Here is a 17,911-nt window from a genome sequence, read left to right on the forward strand (position 1 = left end):
TTCAGCGTGGTCCCAGAAGTCTAAGGTGCTTTAAAATAATTTCAGTAACAATGAAATGAAGGGATCAAGGCTGGAAAGCTGTCTAAGAGAGAAGGTAAAATGCCTCAGCAGGAGAATAAATATTCTTTCAGCCTAAATTCCAGACAAAGGAGCAGAGAAAAGTGGGTGGTTCGGAAAGGACACTGTGCATAGTAGCGAGAGACTCATGGTGTGTTTAAATTTCTATATGTTCTTTTTCTTTTTTTTTCCCTAGAATATCATTCACAATTCTTGGGACCACCACACCGCCGTGGCTGTGCTCCGTGCATCCTTTGTGGGCCTAGCAGAGGAGGCTGGCCCTGAGGCTATGGGAGAGAAAGGTCACCTGAGCCGGGGGCTGTTGGAATGCGGTCTCAGTGACAAGCTGTGTGGTAAATGCAGACGCCACAACTGCCTGTGGCCTAATGCTAAAACAATGGAGACTGAGTTCTGGATGGTTCTAGAGGAGGAGGGCTGGTTTCATTTCTAGTAGAAATAAATGTAGTGGTGAAAAGGAATAGGGTCTAGCAAGCATTATTTTTTCACAGGGTAAGGGTCAGAGATCAAGATAGAAAAAATGATCCTTGATGGTCTAAAACACTGTATTGGTTTCTGGTTAAAAGTTGCTCTCCATGGGCTTCTGTTGAAGTGAATGGAGGAAAAGCAGGCGTACTGAGGCATGGTGGGTAGGGACAACTATGGCAGGCTTCTTAGTTTTTGTTTTTGTTTTTTTTTTTCCTGTTTATGGCCTACGCAGTTGTCCGGGAACAGCAGTATGAAATAATCATTGTTCCAGCTCTTCTGGTTGGGACCTTCCTCATCCTTCTTGCAATCATCCTGTGGCTTTTTATCAGAGGACAGAGATCCCAAAGGCAGCGCCCTGGACCCCGAGGTAAGGCTTAAATGCTAGGGCTAGGCATGCGTTCAGGGAAGATCAGTTTTAAGAAAACCACCGGCCAGGTTTTCAATAGGCCCAACCTATAGTAAGATCCTAAGCTACTTAACACCTTTCCCTCCCTGTGGTTTTCTCTATTACTTACCCTAACTCTCTGGTGATCTAGTTCCCCCTTGGCAACCAAAATGATTCATGAAGGTCTTGATTGGTCTCTCAGTCCATGTGGTTTAAACCCCTCCAATAGCTTGTTGTGTTCCACAGACCAGACAAAAGAAAGGTTTTTTCCCGTGGCCTTGCATAACCGCTCTGGCCTGTCTCCTACATCGGGCTGCCCATCTCACTTGGCTCCTTCTGCACTGCCTTCCTTGCTGCTTCTTAAACATCCTACATGCACCCGTCTCTTGGTGGCGTCATATACCTCCTTTCATCTGTCACAGTGTCATCATGGTTTGCTCTGTAACAGCTTCCAAGCCTTTATTAAATGTTACCACATGTGAAAGGCTGTTTTTGACCCCAATAGATAAAATAGTATCTCCTTTTGCTATTTTCTCCCACAACACACTGCCTCATTCATTCTTAATGTTATATGTTCTAGGATTGGAAACTAATCTTAGGCAGCTCTGAACAGTGTCTATCCTCAACTCAGACCATGCACGGTATATGGTGATATGTTCTGAAGAGACTGACTGATTAACAAATGATTTAAATCTAAGAAGGAAACTTTTTAGCCAGTTGGAAAGGTAGCTATGGATGAAATAGTCTCAAAAGACCTTTTGACTAATATTCATGGAAATATAGAATGATTTCATTTTTGATGGCAACCTCAAGGAAGAAAAACTATAGCTTATGGCTGGAAGTCATGTGACTGACTTAATGTGTTGGCTCTGTTTCGCAACAATCAGACTTTATTATACAAGCCAACTATCCTATATAGGAGGGAAAAAGGTTAAAGGGAAACAAGAATAAACCTTCTAGGTATCAATTCCACGGGACGGATCCCTATGTGTCTCTAGGCCTGCATGCTGATCTGTACCCTTGCGGTCTGAACTTGTAGCCTTTTCTCCTCTTCACCTGTGTCTCTCTTGGGCACAATGTCCTATCTCTCCTCCAGCTCCCTCTTCCCATCGATAAACATAATAGCTTGGCTGGAGTTCCACCCCCTACCCCCCAGTCCCCCCACCCCTGTCTGTTTCCTGAATTCTGGACTGAGGATGGCTCTTCTCAGTCTATTCCAACATCAGTCTCAGTAGGGTATCTGTGCTGTTTACAAGGGGCAAAGCCAGGGGCAAAACCCACCACCTTTCCACACATCACCCTTTTTAAAAAAAAATAATTAGCCACTTATTGTTTTTAAATTATAGGTATTATTAGTATTATCAGTGTGATCAGTATGCCCGGCTAGCAATCAATCAAGACACAGATCCTTGTTATATTTTAAAATAGCCTTAGTTAACCTGGGCCAGGGCAGACATTAACCCTCTCAACTACTTCCTATAGTGAGGGAGGTATTTGATACCTGTCTCAATCCCATGCCCTCTGCTTCTAATAACTTCTATCAAGCTACCTCCCATCCACAATCCCAAGTACCTGTTAATGTTCTTCATCTGGGCCTAATCTCCATCCACACCTGCCACGTGCTTCTCCTCCATCTAAGCCATGGTGGCTTTTCTCTCCTCCTCGGTCTTTCTTCCTCTCTCCTTGTGGTGATATTTCTTCTTCTTCCCAGGATTCCGCCCCCTGCCTCTCTCCTAGCCCCACCTATCTCCTCTGCCCTGCCCAGGTAGGATAGCTTTTTATTAATCAAAAGGTGGGTCACAGAGACAGCAAGCAGTAATTAGCATCAAAATACATTAGACCATCCCTCAACATAATAGCTATCTCTGCTGACAGTGACTACCAGATTTTGGTACTCATGGTATGGATTTCTTTTCAGAACTGTCTAGTCTCTGTCATATGCTCCTAGGGAACCCTAAAGGTGATCCTGAGTATGATGAAAGAAAGAAAGAAAGAAAGAAAGAAAGAAAGAAAGAAAGAAAGAAAGAAAGAAAGAGGACCACTTTCAAGGGTTTCATCTTTAGTTTTTCTATAAGCAATGAAATTATTATGACCACTGTAGAGGCTCAGTATTGGTATTCATTCATTGAGAGGCATCGGAAGATGCTTTTGTATTCGTCAGAGAAATCTTTCTGGCCAATTTGTTCAGTCTGCTCTTTTGGTGTCCCAGGGCAGGGGACAGCTGGTGAACATTATCTCTTTGTCCTAGGCACTGCCTCTGTACCTGCATCTAGGGGCCCAAGCCAGGAGGCAACAAGGCAAGGAGCAAAAGTGCTGGTGCCACTTAAGGAGACCTCAGTGGAGAGCTTTCTACAAGCAGTCACCCCTTCCCTGGCTAAGCTGCAGGTGCCCAGGGAACAACTCTTGGACATTCTGGAGCAGATCCACAATGGCAGGTGTGGGACCCTCTATCGTACCAGGATGACCATGGGGGACCACTCTAAGCCAAAAAGTGTCGTCCTCAAGGCTTTAGAAGGTAAAGTAAGAAGATCGACTTCTCTCCCCTTTTCACTTCTCTGTTGTGAGCTGGTACCTGTGAATATTAACCGGAACTGCGAACATTAAGATATGTATTCGCACATGTGCTAATAATTGTGTATCAGGGATGTTTGATGCAGAGTTCTTCTTCCTGTGTCTTTAGATCTCTAGCTCCCCCTTACCCACTGAGGCCTATAAACTAGATATTTCCATAGCAGATGCTACTTGGCCTAGAATTATGAGATACTTTCTTCATTATTCTTTACTGTTGGATACCTTTTCTCTTTTAATCAATTAATTATTAGTGTCTATGTGTATGTGTGTGCATGCTACACAAATATGAGGTCAGAGGTTATCTTTCAGGTGTTGGTTCTCTCCTTCTAATGTGAGTGAAAAGTCATCAGGCTTGCATGTCACTGGACACCCGTTTTCACCATCTGAGCCATCTCTCTGGACCTTAGACACTTTCTTGATATCGTGTCTCTTTCCCTCTTCCCCCTTTCTCTCTCTCAGTATATACACATCTAGAACTGGATACATAGAATATAAAACAAGGAAGAGCTAAGCATAAGCAAAAATGTCCATCAAAATGCCCAGACAGTGATGTTGTATTATGAACAGAACACTGTCCATTCAGGAAGGTGAAAACCTGTCCAGTTGTAAGAACCCTGACTCAGTTATTTCTGTTTAAGGATCAGTGCCTGAGCATCATTCTCTTCTAGATGGCTCCCCTCTGCCTCCTTTCTGACTGTACTTCTTCCAGTGTTGGTACCTTTTCCATAAGGGGCCTTGAGTGTCACCATCTGCACATGTCTTTTGCTCCTTGCCTTCTACTTATCAGCTGCACTTAACTGTTCATTGACTCTATTCTGTTTTTCATAGAACCAGCTGGACTCCAGGAGGTCCAGGAGTTCATAGGGCGAATCCAATTCTATCAATACCTGGGGAAACACAAGAACTTGGTACAGATGGAAGGCTGTTGCACAGAAAGGCTTCCGCTCTACATGGTGCTGGAGGATGTGGTGCCAGGGGACCTGCTCAGCTTTCTTTGGACCTGTCGCAGGGTGAGCAGTAAGGAAGTTGCATTAGTACAGGAAAGCTTATGATTAGCTCTTCACAAGCCGATTAACATCACAAGTGACAAAATATGCAGACAATATAAAGGTGAAACCAACACCACTTTCGGATGATGCTATGACAATGTTAAGTGCGGAACAATGATTACATTGCTTGGGGTCGGGGGGGATGTTGGTGTGGCTGAGTTGGTAGAATGCTTGTCTAGCTTGAAGCCCCGGGTTTGATCACCAGCACAGGATAAAGCTGGTGCCATATACCTATAATTCCAGCACTGGGAAAGATCCTGATTTAAAGGTCATTCTCAATTATATATCTATTATGAGGCCAGCCTCAGCTCTGTGAGACCCAGACTAAAAATATTAGCATTCCATATCTGTTCTGTGCACAATTAGCCCCAAGTCACATGTGACTATTAAGCACCTGACATGTGGCAGGAGAAACAGAAAATGAACATTTTGTGCAATTTTACACACTGTGAGTTGAAATAGGTAAATGTAGCTGGGTCACTGTCTTGTTGGGCAGTGTATGTTTAAAGACTGGTTCTTGCCTCTACCACCTAACTTTGACTTTGATGACAAGTTTTTTTTTGTTTTCTTTTTGCTATTATTTGAGACACAGTTTCTCTATGTAGCCTTGGTTATTCTGGAACTTGCTATGTAGACCAGACTGGCACCGAACTCACAGATCTCTGCCTCTCAAATGCTGGGACTAAAAGCATGTGCCATCATGTCTGGCTTGGAAGGGTCATTCTATCCTGAGTTTTATAAATAAATTATCATGAGCTGTTGGAGACATTATGTATGTAAAACAAACAGCAATTGCTTCTTACTAAGCAATAAAACTGGTAGCTGTTAAAATGATAAAGACATAACATTACACTACTCTCAGTAATAATGATTATTCTGTTGGTACTGCTAAGAGCATTTTGCATTCTGTAAGAGCATCCTAGTATGCCACAGCTGACAGGAGAAAAAGTCAGCTGTAGGAGTTTGTATGTCAAAATCTTTTTTAAAAAATGCTCAGATACCAGGTGTGGTGGCACATGCCTTTAATCCCAGCACTCGGGAGGCAGAGGCAGGTGGGTCGCTGTGAGTTCCAGGCCAGCCTGGTCTACAAAGTGAATCCAGGACAGCCAAGGCTACACAGAGAAACCCTGTCTTGAAAAACCACCACCACCACCACCAACATGCTCAGAAGTTTCTAGATTCTAATGGACTTTCTTTTTAAAAAATGTAATAAAGGAAGAACTTATCAATTGGTTATCCATTACCAAATGGTCAGTCCTGAAAATGTACTGAGCAGGTTGTATTCATATATTTATGAATATATATGTATGTAAACATAAAAATGTATACATATAACAATAATTAAAGAATGATGGTAATGAACTTGAAGAGAGCAAGGGGGGAGGTAAAAATGGAAAGGTTTATAAGGAGGTAAGGGGATGAGCAAATGATGTAACTATATTATAATTACAAAAGTAACAAGCTATTAAAATTAAATATATATATATCCTTAGTTCTCTAAATGGTCCTCCTTGAAGAGCTGAAGAAACTAGTGTCCCTGGGTTCTCACATGGTTGTGAGCCGCCAGCTCAAGATTACCCAAACTCTCAGATAGGCTGATCCTCTCGCAGCAGGAAGTATGTGGAAAGCTACCTATTACTGAAGCCTTTTACCCTGTGATGTGAATAAGAGATCATTTCATTTCAAGCCTTTCGAGAGATTACTCATCTGCCACTTGTTCTGTGCTCTCACCAACTAGCAACTTTCTGCTCTCCAGAGCCGCAGTCTTCTCTATTTCAGCTCATTTGCACCTGCTTTTTTTTTTTTTTTTACTAGATGAAACTTGATGCAGCTTATGTCCACATATGCTTCATCTTCCTATCATTCTCTACCTGTGAGGTGGCTCTCTTCTCCCACCTACCGTCACATGGTCTCATAGCTTCTGTACATTTCCTTTATGGCACTTACCATTTATTTATTTGTGGGTTCTTGACTTTAGTTCACACATCTGGCATTCCGTTAAGTCTCGAAAGCAGTAGCTATCCGCACAGATAAGAAATTGCATATAGTGAATTTCTTTTCTTTTTTTGGTTTGTTATTTGAGCTTTTTCTTTTTAAAAATTTATATATATATTTTTTCACTTTTGAATGCCAAGTTTTTAACAGGGAAATTGGCACATGTAGGTCTTCTGTATGGCTGTATTAATCATGTGCATAACTGCACACACAGCCCCAGTGTGCATTATCAGTGGAGAGCGGCATCCTGCTTGTTTTTATTGCCTGCTGTCAACAGCTTTCTGTAGCATTTCTATAGTTCAGTGGATGTCATTCCGCTACATATCTGAACATATCTAATGTTTGTCTCTCATATATATCTATCTATCTCAGGGTGTAAAAGGTGGCTCCGTAACTGCAAGTACCTCCTGCTCTTGCGGAGGACCAGGGCTCAGTTCCCAATACCTTCATGGAGGCTCATATGATTTTTAACTCCAGTTCCAGGGGATCAGATGCCATTTTCTGGCCTCCAAGAAATGCATTAGCTATACATACATACATGCAGGCTAACATTCACACACATAAGAGAAACATTTCTCTCTCTCTCTCTCTCTCTCTCTCTCTCTCTCTCTCTCTGTGTGTGTGTGTGTGTGTGTGTGTGTGTGTGTGTGTGTAAGAGAAGGGGGAAGGAGTGGGGAAGGAGAGAGACACATGGAAGCCAGCGGACAACTTGTTGGGGGTCAATTCTGTGCCTCCACCCTGTGGATCCTGGAATGAAAGTCAGATCCTCAGGTTTGGGGACAAGCACCTTCCCCCTCTGAGCCACCTCTCCACTCCCCATCTTATTGAACCCCTGTATTTTTATGTTGTTCTCAGCTTTAGTATCAGTATTTCAGAGTTCCTCTACTACAACTTTAGAAAGGAAATATATTTAAGAGTTTTACATGTTTTTCTTTCCTCCTTAGGATGTGATGACCATGGAAGGCCTGCTCTATGATCTCACAGAAAAACAAATATATCACATTGCAAAGCAGGTGCTTTTGGCCCTGGTAAGACCAGCATAAATGGAAACTGAGGGTGGGATTTTCTTATCAGCCTAGTATTTATGCTGCATTTTCCACATTGGCAATTCAAAATGAGGAATATATTTTAAATACAGTTATATAAAATTAGGAGAAGACTATTCACTGGTAGTTTTTCAGTCCCTTATTCATGAGATTTAGGTAATACAGTGGAATATCAGGCATTCCAGGCAGAAGGCAGCTAATGGAGGATTGATACAACGAACTAGAAGGATTATGAAAGTTTACTTAGCTTACATTTCAAAAGCCAGTTTAGTGTTTGAACCTGTGTAGATGTAAGAGAGGGAACAAGGGAAACAAGATGGAGGAGATATGTAGAGAGGAAGTAAATAGGTGAGGGATGAAGTACTGCACACCTGGAAAACGAGACTAACTAGCTTACATTGTATTTAGTGGGAGACTTTCTTTGACGATAGATATGACATAATACATATGTGATATAATATGTATGTGATATAATATATATGTGATATAATATATATGTTATTATATTATATATATAACTGTATTTTGTTACCACAATATGTGAACTGTATGAGGGTCTAAAGGGATTCTTTTTGTGTGTGTGGTGGTAGTACTGGGGATTGAACTCATGGCCTCTTTCTAGGCAAGAGCCGCATGCTTGGCCTATCAGGTATCTAAATGGAATTAGGAAAAACAGAGTCAAAGGGAAGTGGTGGGCGAAAAGAGGAGTAGTTCTGGTTGAAGCTCCCATGGGATGGGGAGAGAATGCATCACACACAGCAGTTACCTGTGCTTCTTGGATGGTGTGGTAACAGTGTTGCTGATCTGTGGGGCTTCAGCCTAACTTGCCCGAGGAATCATAAGTGCAGAGGTGTCCTACACTACAGGAGTATACTGAACAAGCTGCTGCACCCATCAGGCACTGTGTCCCCTGTCATGATGCAAGGCCATGGGTTTTTTTTCCACCTTTAATGACCTTAAATTTAGTACATTCTTAAATTCTTCTCACTTTATTGTAATTTCCTTATTTATTCCTTTATTCTGCTCATCATATTTAATTTCTGTTTGAACATTTTCCAAGAGGCAGACACTTCTAGTCATAGTCTGCTTCTTTCTCAGTGACTGGGAACTATCGCTTTAACCCTCTAAACTTCCTCCTTTACCTGTGTTTGGTCATTGGAGCCCCAGATCTCTGCACAGGTTCCCCGTTTTCCACACAGCTTGAGTGACTTCATGTCAGGGGGAGTGACCCAGCACACGCCAACAGCCACCTTGACTTTCACCTGTTCTTCTAACCACGCCAGAATCCTTTGATCCTGTATAATACAAGTCACACCCTCTCCCTCCCTAGATGATGGCTCAGTAAATCTGGGCTAAAAGTCTTAAAGTTTATTTTTAGAACTTATCAGAGAACTTTGATCTGGAGCCCAGCTTAAGGATGATTAGTCAATCGGAAGGGTCTGTACCACTTCCTGAGTTAAGAGACCTGTGCTGATCACAATCACCCGATGAGTGCGAGCCCTTCTGTGTTCCTTTGGATTCCCCTTAAAGATACTTGCTTAACCTCATCTAGTCATAAGGACAGAATGAGATGATGTGAGCCTTTGTATAAATTTATGACAAGGCATTCAGCTTTACTGCTGCCCTGCTCTGTGTTCCAGAATCTACCTGAGTACCATCTGAGGGGAAAGTACAATCAAGAGAGGCTAGGGCTGACACAAAGCATGTGATTATGCTTTCAGAGTCTAGTGCTAGGGCTGGGTGTGTGGCACAGAGCGGAGAGCTCACCCAGCATGCAGGAAGCCCAGGATCCACCCTAAGCACCAGAGTGGAAATCCTGTGTGAGTGCCATTTGGATTATTCACTGAGTGCGGCTATCCTAAACACAAGGCCATAGCCCAGTCCCTTACCCTCATTTGGAAGTAATGAGAGCGCTTAGAGCGGAGAAGACCCTTGTCTTCTGGAGGCCACCTAGGACTGTCTTATCTGTGAACTTTGACCTTCAGAAGGCTAATTACTTTTGCTCATCTGCTGATAGGAATTCCTGCAGGATAAGCATCTGTTTCATGGGGATGTGGCCGCCAGGAACATCTTGATCCAAAGTGACCTGACTGTCAAACTCTGCCGACTGGGCCTGGCTTATGAAGTCCATGCTCATGGGGCCATCTCCTCTGCTCGCTCCAGCACCATCCCTCTCAAGTGGCTTGCTCCAGAACGGCTTCTCCTGAGACCTGCAAGCATCAGAGGAGATATGTATGTTCTTCCTGCTCTTTCATTTCTTCTTTTTGGGCCTGGAGTTTCCCCCTGAATACTACTGAGCTTGCAGCCAATTATGTCTGCAAATGAGATCTCTACTTAAAGTCAGACATACTCGCAAGCAAAAATGTTTGTCATCTGCTCTGTCTTTTTTTTTCTTTCAAGAAAGGGTTTCCCTATGTAACTTGGCTGTTCTAGACTTGCTTTGTAGACCAGACTGAGATTTGTCTGCCTCTGCCTCCCCAAGTACTGGGAATACAGGCATGTGGCACCATGCCTGGTCAATACTTTTTTCTTATACCTTAGATTTACAGCTTTCACTAGAAAAAAAGGTGAAAATATTATTCAAATCAGTATTGGAGGACTTACCTGAGTAGGCTTGTTTTAATCTTTAGGGCATGGGTCCACTAAAGAGCCAAAAAATGAAAACCTTGAAACAAAATATTCATACTGTTTCAAGTCACTTCTTTTTAAAAATATTCACTCATTTATGTGCATATGCCTGCATGAGTTTATGTGTACAAGATCTCTTGGTAGCCAGAAAAATGTGTCAGATCCCCATAACCGGTGTTATAAAAAGCTATGAGCCAACATTTATGTGCTAGCAACTGAACCCAGGTCCTGTTTAGGAGCAGTAAGTGCTCTTAACCACTGTGCTATCTCTAGAGAAATTTTAATTCAGCATCATAGCTTCTCTGGCAAGGGATCATATCCAAAGACCTTCTAAGTCTATGTGATCAACGTGAATGCAGACACGGTCTGCAATATATTATGATCTAGCTGGGATATAGACATGATCATAGGATACACAGTTTAATCCCAAACAATGATGGTAAGGTTAAGAAGGAAGCAGCCAGGTTTGATAGTGACAGCTAATTGAGGGGCAAAGTAATGAATCAGAGGAAGATTAGACAGAATGAACCAGAAATAGGATGTGCCTAACTCTAAGGAGAATAAACAGGAAAGAGAGGCTACTTAAGAACAACATAAAGAGAGAGAGGGTTTTTGTTTTTGTTTGTTTATTTGTTTGTTTTTGCTAGGACAGTTTTACAGAGACAAGCTGCAGAGAGAACAATCTAGAAACAGCTGAAGACAGAATAATCCAGAGAGTGAGAAGGAGCCAGAATATTAAGAATATTGCCAGAATTAGTTTGAGGCCAGGCAGAGTAATTCAGGAAGAAGCCAAGAGAAGCCAGTTTGAGTCAGTAAGCTTGGAGAGGAGTTTGGGCCAGAACAGCTGAGTTGAACCAGCTAACAAGAGTTCAGAAAGAGCCAGAAAGGCTTGGGACTGGGTCTCATCTCATCCCCTCATTTGAGAAAACAAACATTTAAAGCTATCTCTTCACTCCCAAATCACTTGAAGTAAAAACTTTTGCATGAATGTTTATTTATCAGACTTTTGAAGGAGGAAAATCTACAGTTTGTGATGGGTCTTAAGTATGTAACTACAGTACATAAGCCATGATATTTCTGCCTTCACATCCCAAATGCAGTGGCTATACATATATGCCACTATGCCCAGATACCCAGATATAAACTGTATTTTTTGTTTGAATAGCAGTTCTACTGATGACTAATGACTGCATGACATTTTGAGATGGTTCTTAGTATAGTAAGAGACCTGAGAATATTTATGCAAAGTATGAGATTTTATTGTTTCCTTCATTTTTGGTTTGTTTTTGTTTTTTGAGACAGGGTTTCTTTGTGTAGCCTTGGCTGTCCTAAACTGTCTCTGTAGACCAGGCTGGCCTTGAACTCACAGAGATCCTTCTGTCTGCTGCTGCCTCCTGAGTGCTAGGATTAAAGGTGTCTACCACCACTGTCTGGTCCTCCCCCCCTTTTGAAGTTGACTCATCTATATAATTTTATAACACTTTATTTGCCTAAGTTTTTACTTATTTGGGGGGGGGAGGAGTTGAGACAGGGTCTTTTTACATAGCTCTTGCTATCCTGGAACTTGCTATGTAAAAACGGCTGACTTTGAGCTCACAAAAATCTGCTTGTTTCTGCATCCCATGTGCTGCAATTAAAATCATACTCTGCCACATTCAGCTAAAAAAAAAAAAAGACAGAGTCTCCATGTGTGGCCAGATTGCCCTTAAATGGTGACCCCCTTCATCCGTTTCTCAAGTGTTAGCATTATAAGTATGTAGTATCACTCTAGCACGTTTTCTTCTTAGCAATATACTCTTATAGACTAGTTTTAAAACATTCATTTTAAAAATATATTTTATGCAAACATTTTTATGGCATCTATAGCATTTATTTTATTTTTAAATCTTGAGACAGGGTTTCTCGGTGTAGCCTTGGCTGGCTGTCCTGGACTCGCTTTGTAGACCAGGCTGGGCTTTAACTCACAGCAATCCACCTGCTTCTGCCTCCCAAGTGCTAGGATTACAGGCATGCGTCACCATGCCCGGTCATCTATAGCATTTAAATGATTACACAACATAACTAGAATTACATACACAATTGTTATAATCAGAATTGAAATTGATCCCTGGAAATCATATACTCCAGCTGTTTGAAGAAGCACACAAATTCAACACAGAATACTCTATTTGGTGTCCTTATCACAGGAGGCAGCGGGAATTTAAACATCAGTATGATGAATCAGTTAGAATGCTTCCCACTGATGTGTCACTGGTACCTACTTTTCAACAGACTGTGGGCAATTTTACTTACAAAATGTCACTTACTGAATGATAGTATTAATAGTGAAGTATGCACCTCTCACGTCATATTGATTAGCCAACATCCTGTTCAAGTGTATAAAGTTTACTTCATTAATACTTTGCCTATGTTTGAATATATAGATCTACTAAGAAAAGTGTGGCTAAGTGAAGAATCTCTCCTTGTACTGAGTGAAAGCTAGAGTTTGGGCACAGAGAGAAGGAAAAGAGGAGAAAGCAAAGAAGGGCATTCTGTTTTAGTGAGTGGACTTTTGATTTCACACTCACACGTATGGTACTAACAATAGAAAATATGTATTAAGAAGAAGGGACATAGACACAACCCTTAAAGGGACTCGAATCTGAAGAACATGGCCAGGAACATCCTCTAATAGCTCTGTTAAATAATTCAGCTCTGAGTCCTTCATATCCTTTCTGATGTTAAAGTTAGCTCTCTTTAGTAAAGAAAAAGGTAGAAATTAAGTGGACGGCTTTGTTTCTTTTACAGTTGGTCCTTTGGGATCCTGCTTTATGAGATGGTGACTCTAGGTAAGAACGACATCCTGGCGAACATGCGAGCTTGCTTATGTAGAAGGGGGATGTTGTAGGCCTGAGAAAGGGTTTTCAGGACAGGATGGAAGAATGCACTGGGCTGACGTGGATACTGAGCCTCATTTCTCTAAAGTCTACTAAAATGAGGATCCCTTTTCTTTTCTCTCCCCCGCAAGATCTCCTTTTATGTTCTATAGCTCTCCCCCCCCCCCACTTTTGTCCTCAAACCATACCAACTCTATGGGATGTTTTCAAACCCAGAGGGACAGTTCCCATAGCAACCCCATTATAAACATAAAAATATTTTCTTCCAAGTTTATTAATCCGTTCGATTTCCTGGTTTGCCCCATTTTACTACTTTCCTTAAAACTCAGATCTCCCAACATTACCTTTCTTCTCCAAAACCCCCTTTCTGCAATTTATTGCATCCTTATACAATCAACAGGAATAACTGTACACCGTATGTCCCCATGGCCATGTTTTAGAGGCTGTTGTCTCAGGCCAATGGAGATTGGTGTTACTTTCACTTCACATTTGGAAGGTGTCTTACTGCTCCCATGTTTTCCATGTTGACAGGGGCACCGCCGTACCCTGAAGTACCCCCCAGCAGCGTCCTACAGTATCTCCAGAGAAGGAAAATCATGAAGAGACCCAGCAGCTGCACACATGCCATGTAAGAGGCTTCTTAAAGGCTGGAGCTTCTGTATTTCCAAATCATAGTTTGCTCCCTATTAACCACACCCTTTTCAATGTGCCTTGTCCTTACGTGCTGATGCCCAGCCATAAAAGAAGCACAAAAACCACTGCTGCTCAACAACTCTGTCACAGTCACTTTTCAAACTGTTGTGACCAAATAGTCAACAGAAGCTGCTTCAGGGAGGAAAGGTTGACTTTGTTTCACAGTTCCATTATGGTGGGGAAGTCAGAGCAGAGGTGACCAGTCCGTGACTTGCAGGAACACATAGATAGATAGATTGTTCACATGCCTGGAAGCAGTGAACAAAAGCTGGAGTTAAGATGGCTGTAACTTTCCAAAGCAACAAGCTGGGGATCAGCACTTAAGGCATGGCCTGTGGGGGACAGTTCAGGCTCAAGCCATAAATGTGTCACGTATGTATACTTATCATATATACATACACATACACATCTGCACATACAATCCTGAGCCCACCACTGAAGACTCTATTAGGAACCTAATTTTTGCTTCCAGAAGAAGCCTTTGGACAAAGTGCCTGACCCTGAAGAACCTAACACTCTGATGAAAAGATAATTCAAACATGAGATGATTAAAAGCTCTGCCCCTCATGCCATAGAAGGGAACAGACAACGGACTCCTAGCTTTGTTAGTCGATTGTATTGTATGGTGAAAAAGGCAGAGCTCTTCGTCAAATTGTATTCTGAAAAGATCTCCAGCGTTATATTATAAAAAGAAATCACACTGATAGGATGTTGAGAGATTTGATATAAAGAGAATGGCAGAGTACCAGTCTCTGTAATTACCGTGGGAGCCAGGGCAGAAAGATCAACGAACTGAAGGCTTTTATTTTGTTGTTGAAGGGGAGCTGTGTGCCTTTCACATTTGTCTGTTGTCTCCACCTCAGGTACAATATCATGAAGTGCTGTTGGCGCTGGAATGAGGACAGCCGGCCCTCACTTGGAGAGTTGCGCTTGCGCCTAGAAGCTGCCTCTAGATCTGCAAATGACAAGGCTGTGTTGCAAGTGCCAGAGTTAGTGGTGCCTGAACTGTATGCAGACGTGGCTGGCATCACTGCAGAGAGCCTTTCCTACACCTATAGTGTCCTTTGAATATGCCCCAGACAAGGGACTATATCTGCTTGGAATGAGGTCCTTCAAGAACAGAGGGAAGGCACATTCTATGGGCCACACATGGAGAAAAGGGACATGGTTCCCACATCTTCCCCTATATATTTTACTAGAAATATGAAATGCTGCTGGATAAGGCTCTACCTCTCCACACCATGAACTCTGGAGCTAAGAATCACCACCAGTCTCAGTTTGCTTTTCATTCCTAAGGGCCTGGGTATAAGTGGTGAACAATGTCATTCTGAAGGAGGTTTTTAATTTAATGTTATTATTATTTTGTATTCAAATACTGAGTTCATCTCACATGTATAATTTTGTCTCCCTACCACCACTATTGCTATGTCCTATAATAACATTCCATACATACTTAAAACCAAGTAAAGGGTGGAGGTCCATCTTTGTAAACGAAACCAGCATTTTGGACAACACATTCTTGGCAATTGAATCTGGACCTTTATCAAACACAGTAAGGAAAGTTCTCACTTTGCTTTATAAGAAGGACAACCAGATATAAACTGTTACAGAAATGAAGACAGCATATTTCAAACTGTTTAAACCATTTTCTTTTTCTTTCTTTTGATTTTTATTTTATTTTATTAATTTATTCAGATTACAACTTAATTGTTATCCCATCACTTGTACCTCCCATTCCTCCCTCCCTCCCTCCCGCTTTCACCCTATTCCCCTCCCCTAGGTCTATGACCCAGGGCAACCTCCTCCCCCACTATATGTTAAAACATTTTCTTAAAGAGATTTCCTACACTGCCAGAGATCCTGAATAGCCCAAAGGAGGTTTTGAAACTCTGCCATGATTATTTGGGGGACAGGGCAAGTGGGCTGGTCCCACCCATCCCAGGCTGGTTTACTACAAAACCTTTTTCTTAAATCTAAACTATTATGCAGTACAAATAAATCAGAATGGAATGAATGAATAGAAACCCAAACATAGGACTTGATGAGAACGTATAGCCAAGGTTCTCTTTGCTGAACAGTGTAAGGTTGATCGAGACCTCCTTCAAGGAGAGGTCTTGTCTCTTGTATGTTGACGGTACATAAAACTTTTTCAGTCCTAGTTCCTTCATGAAAAGCTGGAGAACTAACTATAAGAAATAATACTGAATTTTTCCTTGAGTTTAGATAGAAGAATCTCCTTTGATTGCACCCTGAGACGGGTGGACCCTGTTTGATACTAAGTTTAATTAGAAGCAGGAGGAGTCATTTCATGATTAAGAACATTGGTCATTACATTTGCTTGCTAGTTGCTGTAATACTAAGGAGAATAAGCCTAAAGAGCCAAAGTTATCACCAGTGATGAAGTGTGTGTAAGAAACAGGAAACATGGAAACCAAGAAGACTTGGTAACCCAGGCGATCATTAAGAGATGCAGAGAAGAAGGTATCTGATGGCAATGGGTGGCAGCTTCTAATTTTCAACCATCCATTGAAACACTGTGAAACAGCTCACTAAATTAGTATTTATTGACTAGAAGTAGACTTTAATGGTGTATAGCTGCCAAAATCTCTACACTAGGGAGGATAAGAGAAAATGGAATTTTTTTATAGGAAAATTTAAAATTTTACATTGTTCAAAAATAGGCTCTTTATATGCAAAATGAGAAGAGTATCTACCTCACAGTGTTGGTGTGAGGGTTAATGAGACTATGTATTTGTATAATATGTTGCATATAATATGCTCTCAATAAATGCTAATTTCTTACTTTTCCCTCCTTTCTAACTCAGAACATTTATTTTCTTCCTTATTTTTTCTTTTTAAAACCATAACATCTACCGTGGCCAAAAAGAGATCCCTGGCCTGTGATAATACAGGGTGGGACATGTCTAAATGACAGTGTCATGGTATGAGCACGACATAATTAACTTGTCACCATGTTTTGTTTATTTCCCAACACTGAGATCTGAACCCAGGACCTTACATACACAGGGAAGTTCTCTACACTGGTCTTGAGAAAGCTTGTGTGAGGTTTTGACTTATGACAATACTCTCTTATGATTTCAAAATACTCTATCACAGTGTGGACAATTTCTGTTTAACAAAATGATGTGTGGCTTTGTAAGAACATCCTGGTACCTTGGGAAGGATGAGGAGAGCTACTGTAGAGTAGATGATTGGCAGCTGAAAACTGACACAATTGCATCAACTAAAATGTTGATGAGGTCACAATGAGTCAGTTAAGCTAAGGATGTTTCCTGTTGCTGTGTGAATACCACAGTGAGTAGTCAAGATTTAAGTGGGCTGGAGAAAGAAGAAGGATGGGATCCTATTGTTGCCTCCCAGCTGTTAAGTGGAGCCAATTTTACAAACTACTTCCTTATATGACTATTTAAATAATGATAAATGTCAAAGCTTGCTGTGCCAGACAGTGGGCAATGTGTTAAAGAAAGCGGGAGCTTTGCATACAGTCAGGCAAGATGTGTTTCTGTGTGGCCATCTGCTAATGAGAACCTTGTGTTAAATGTTATGAATGAAAGCTTTGGGACAGTAGAAGGGAGTTCAGCGTGAAGACCTCTCTGAATATATGGCACTGAAGCTGTGACCCTAGGGAAGGTTCAATGTAGCAACAGGAAGGGTACAAAGAACACTGCAGGAGAGGGACTCGTATGACAACTTTGAGCTGAGAAGAACTGGTGTGGAGCTGGGGAGATAGTTCAGCAGGTAAAACGCTTGCTATGCAAGTTTGCAGGATGGATTTTGCATCCCCAGAACCTATGTAAGACATCCATGTGGCAGCAGCTTACATCTGTATTACCAGCACACCCTTGACAAAATGGGAAGTGGAGACAGGAATCAAGAGCTTGCAGGCTGGTTACCTGGCATGCTCTGGCCAACCATAAAAGACCCAAACCCAAGCAAGATGGAAGGCACGGATGAACACCCAAAGTTGTCCTGTGACCACTATATAGCATGCACTTGACAAATTTGCCATGCACTGAACACATACATACTAAAACATTAACATATAAAACAAAACCATAATCATAACCAGAAAAAGCAAACATAGGCGAGGGACTGAATGGCTGT

The 17,911-nt window shown here is 41.7% G+C and overlaps 1 protein-coding gene across 10 annotated transcripts in view; it reads left to right on the plus strand.

The window, feature by feature from the left end:
• Positions 1-16,592, plus strand: part of STYK1 (serine/threonine/tyrosine kinase 1) — a 43,352-nt gene extending 26,760 nt beyond the window's left edge. For all 10 annotated transcript variants that reach the window (XM_084766591.1, XM_084766594.1, XM_084766592.1 and 7 more), the window contains 9 exons: positions 254-410; positions 776-910; positions 3,177-3,443; positions 4,328-4,509; positions 7,488-7,571; positions 9,607-9,821; positions 13,005-13,045; positions 13,625-13,721; positions 14,650-16,592. In XM_084766591.1, coding sequence (XP_084622717.1) covers positions 347-410; positions 776-910; positions 3,177-3,443; positions 4,328-4,509; positions 7,488-7,571; positions 9,607-9,821; positions 13,005-13,045; positions 13,625-13,721; positions 14,650-14,854 — 1,290 coding nt within the window. In that variant the 5' untranslated portion in view covers positions 254-346 and the 3' untranslated portion in view covers positions 14,855-16,592. The remainder of the gene's footprint in view (positions 1-253; positions 411-775; positions 911-3,176; positions 3,444-4,327; positions 4,510-7,487; positions 7,572-9,606; positions 9,822-13,004; positions 13,046-13,624; positions 13,722-14,649) is intronic.
• The last annotated feature ends 1,319 nt before the right edge of the window (positions 16,593-17,911 follow it).

This window comes from Acomys minous (genome assembly GCF_964271855.1).
Source record: "Acomys minous genome assembly, chromosome: 17".
Classification (NCBI taxonomy): domain Eukaryota; kingdom Metazoa; phylum Chordata; class Mammalia; order Rodentia; family Muridae; genus Acomys; species Acomys minous.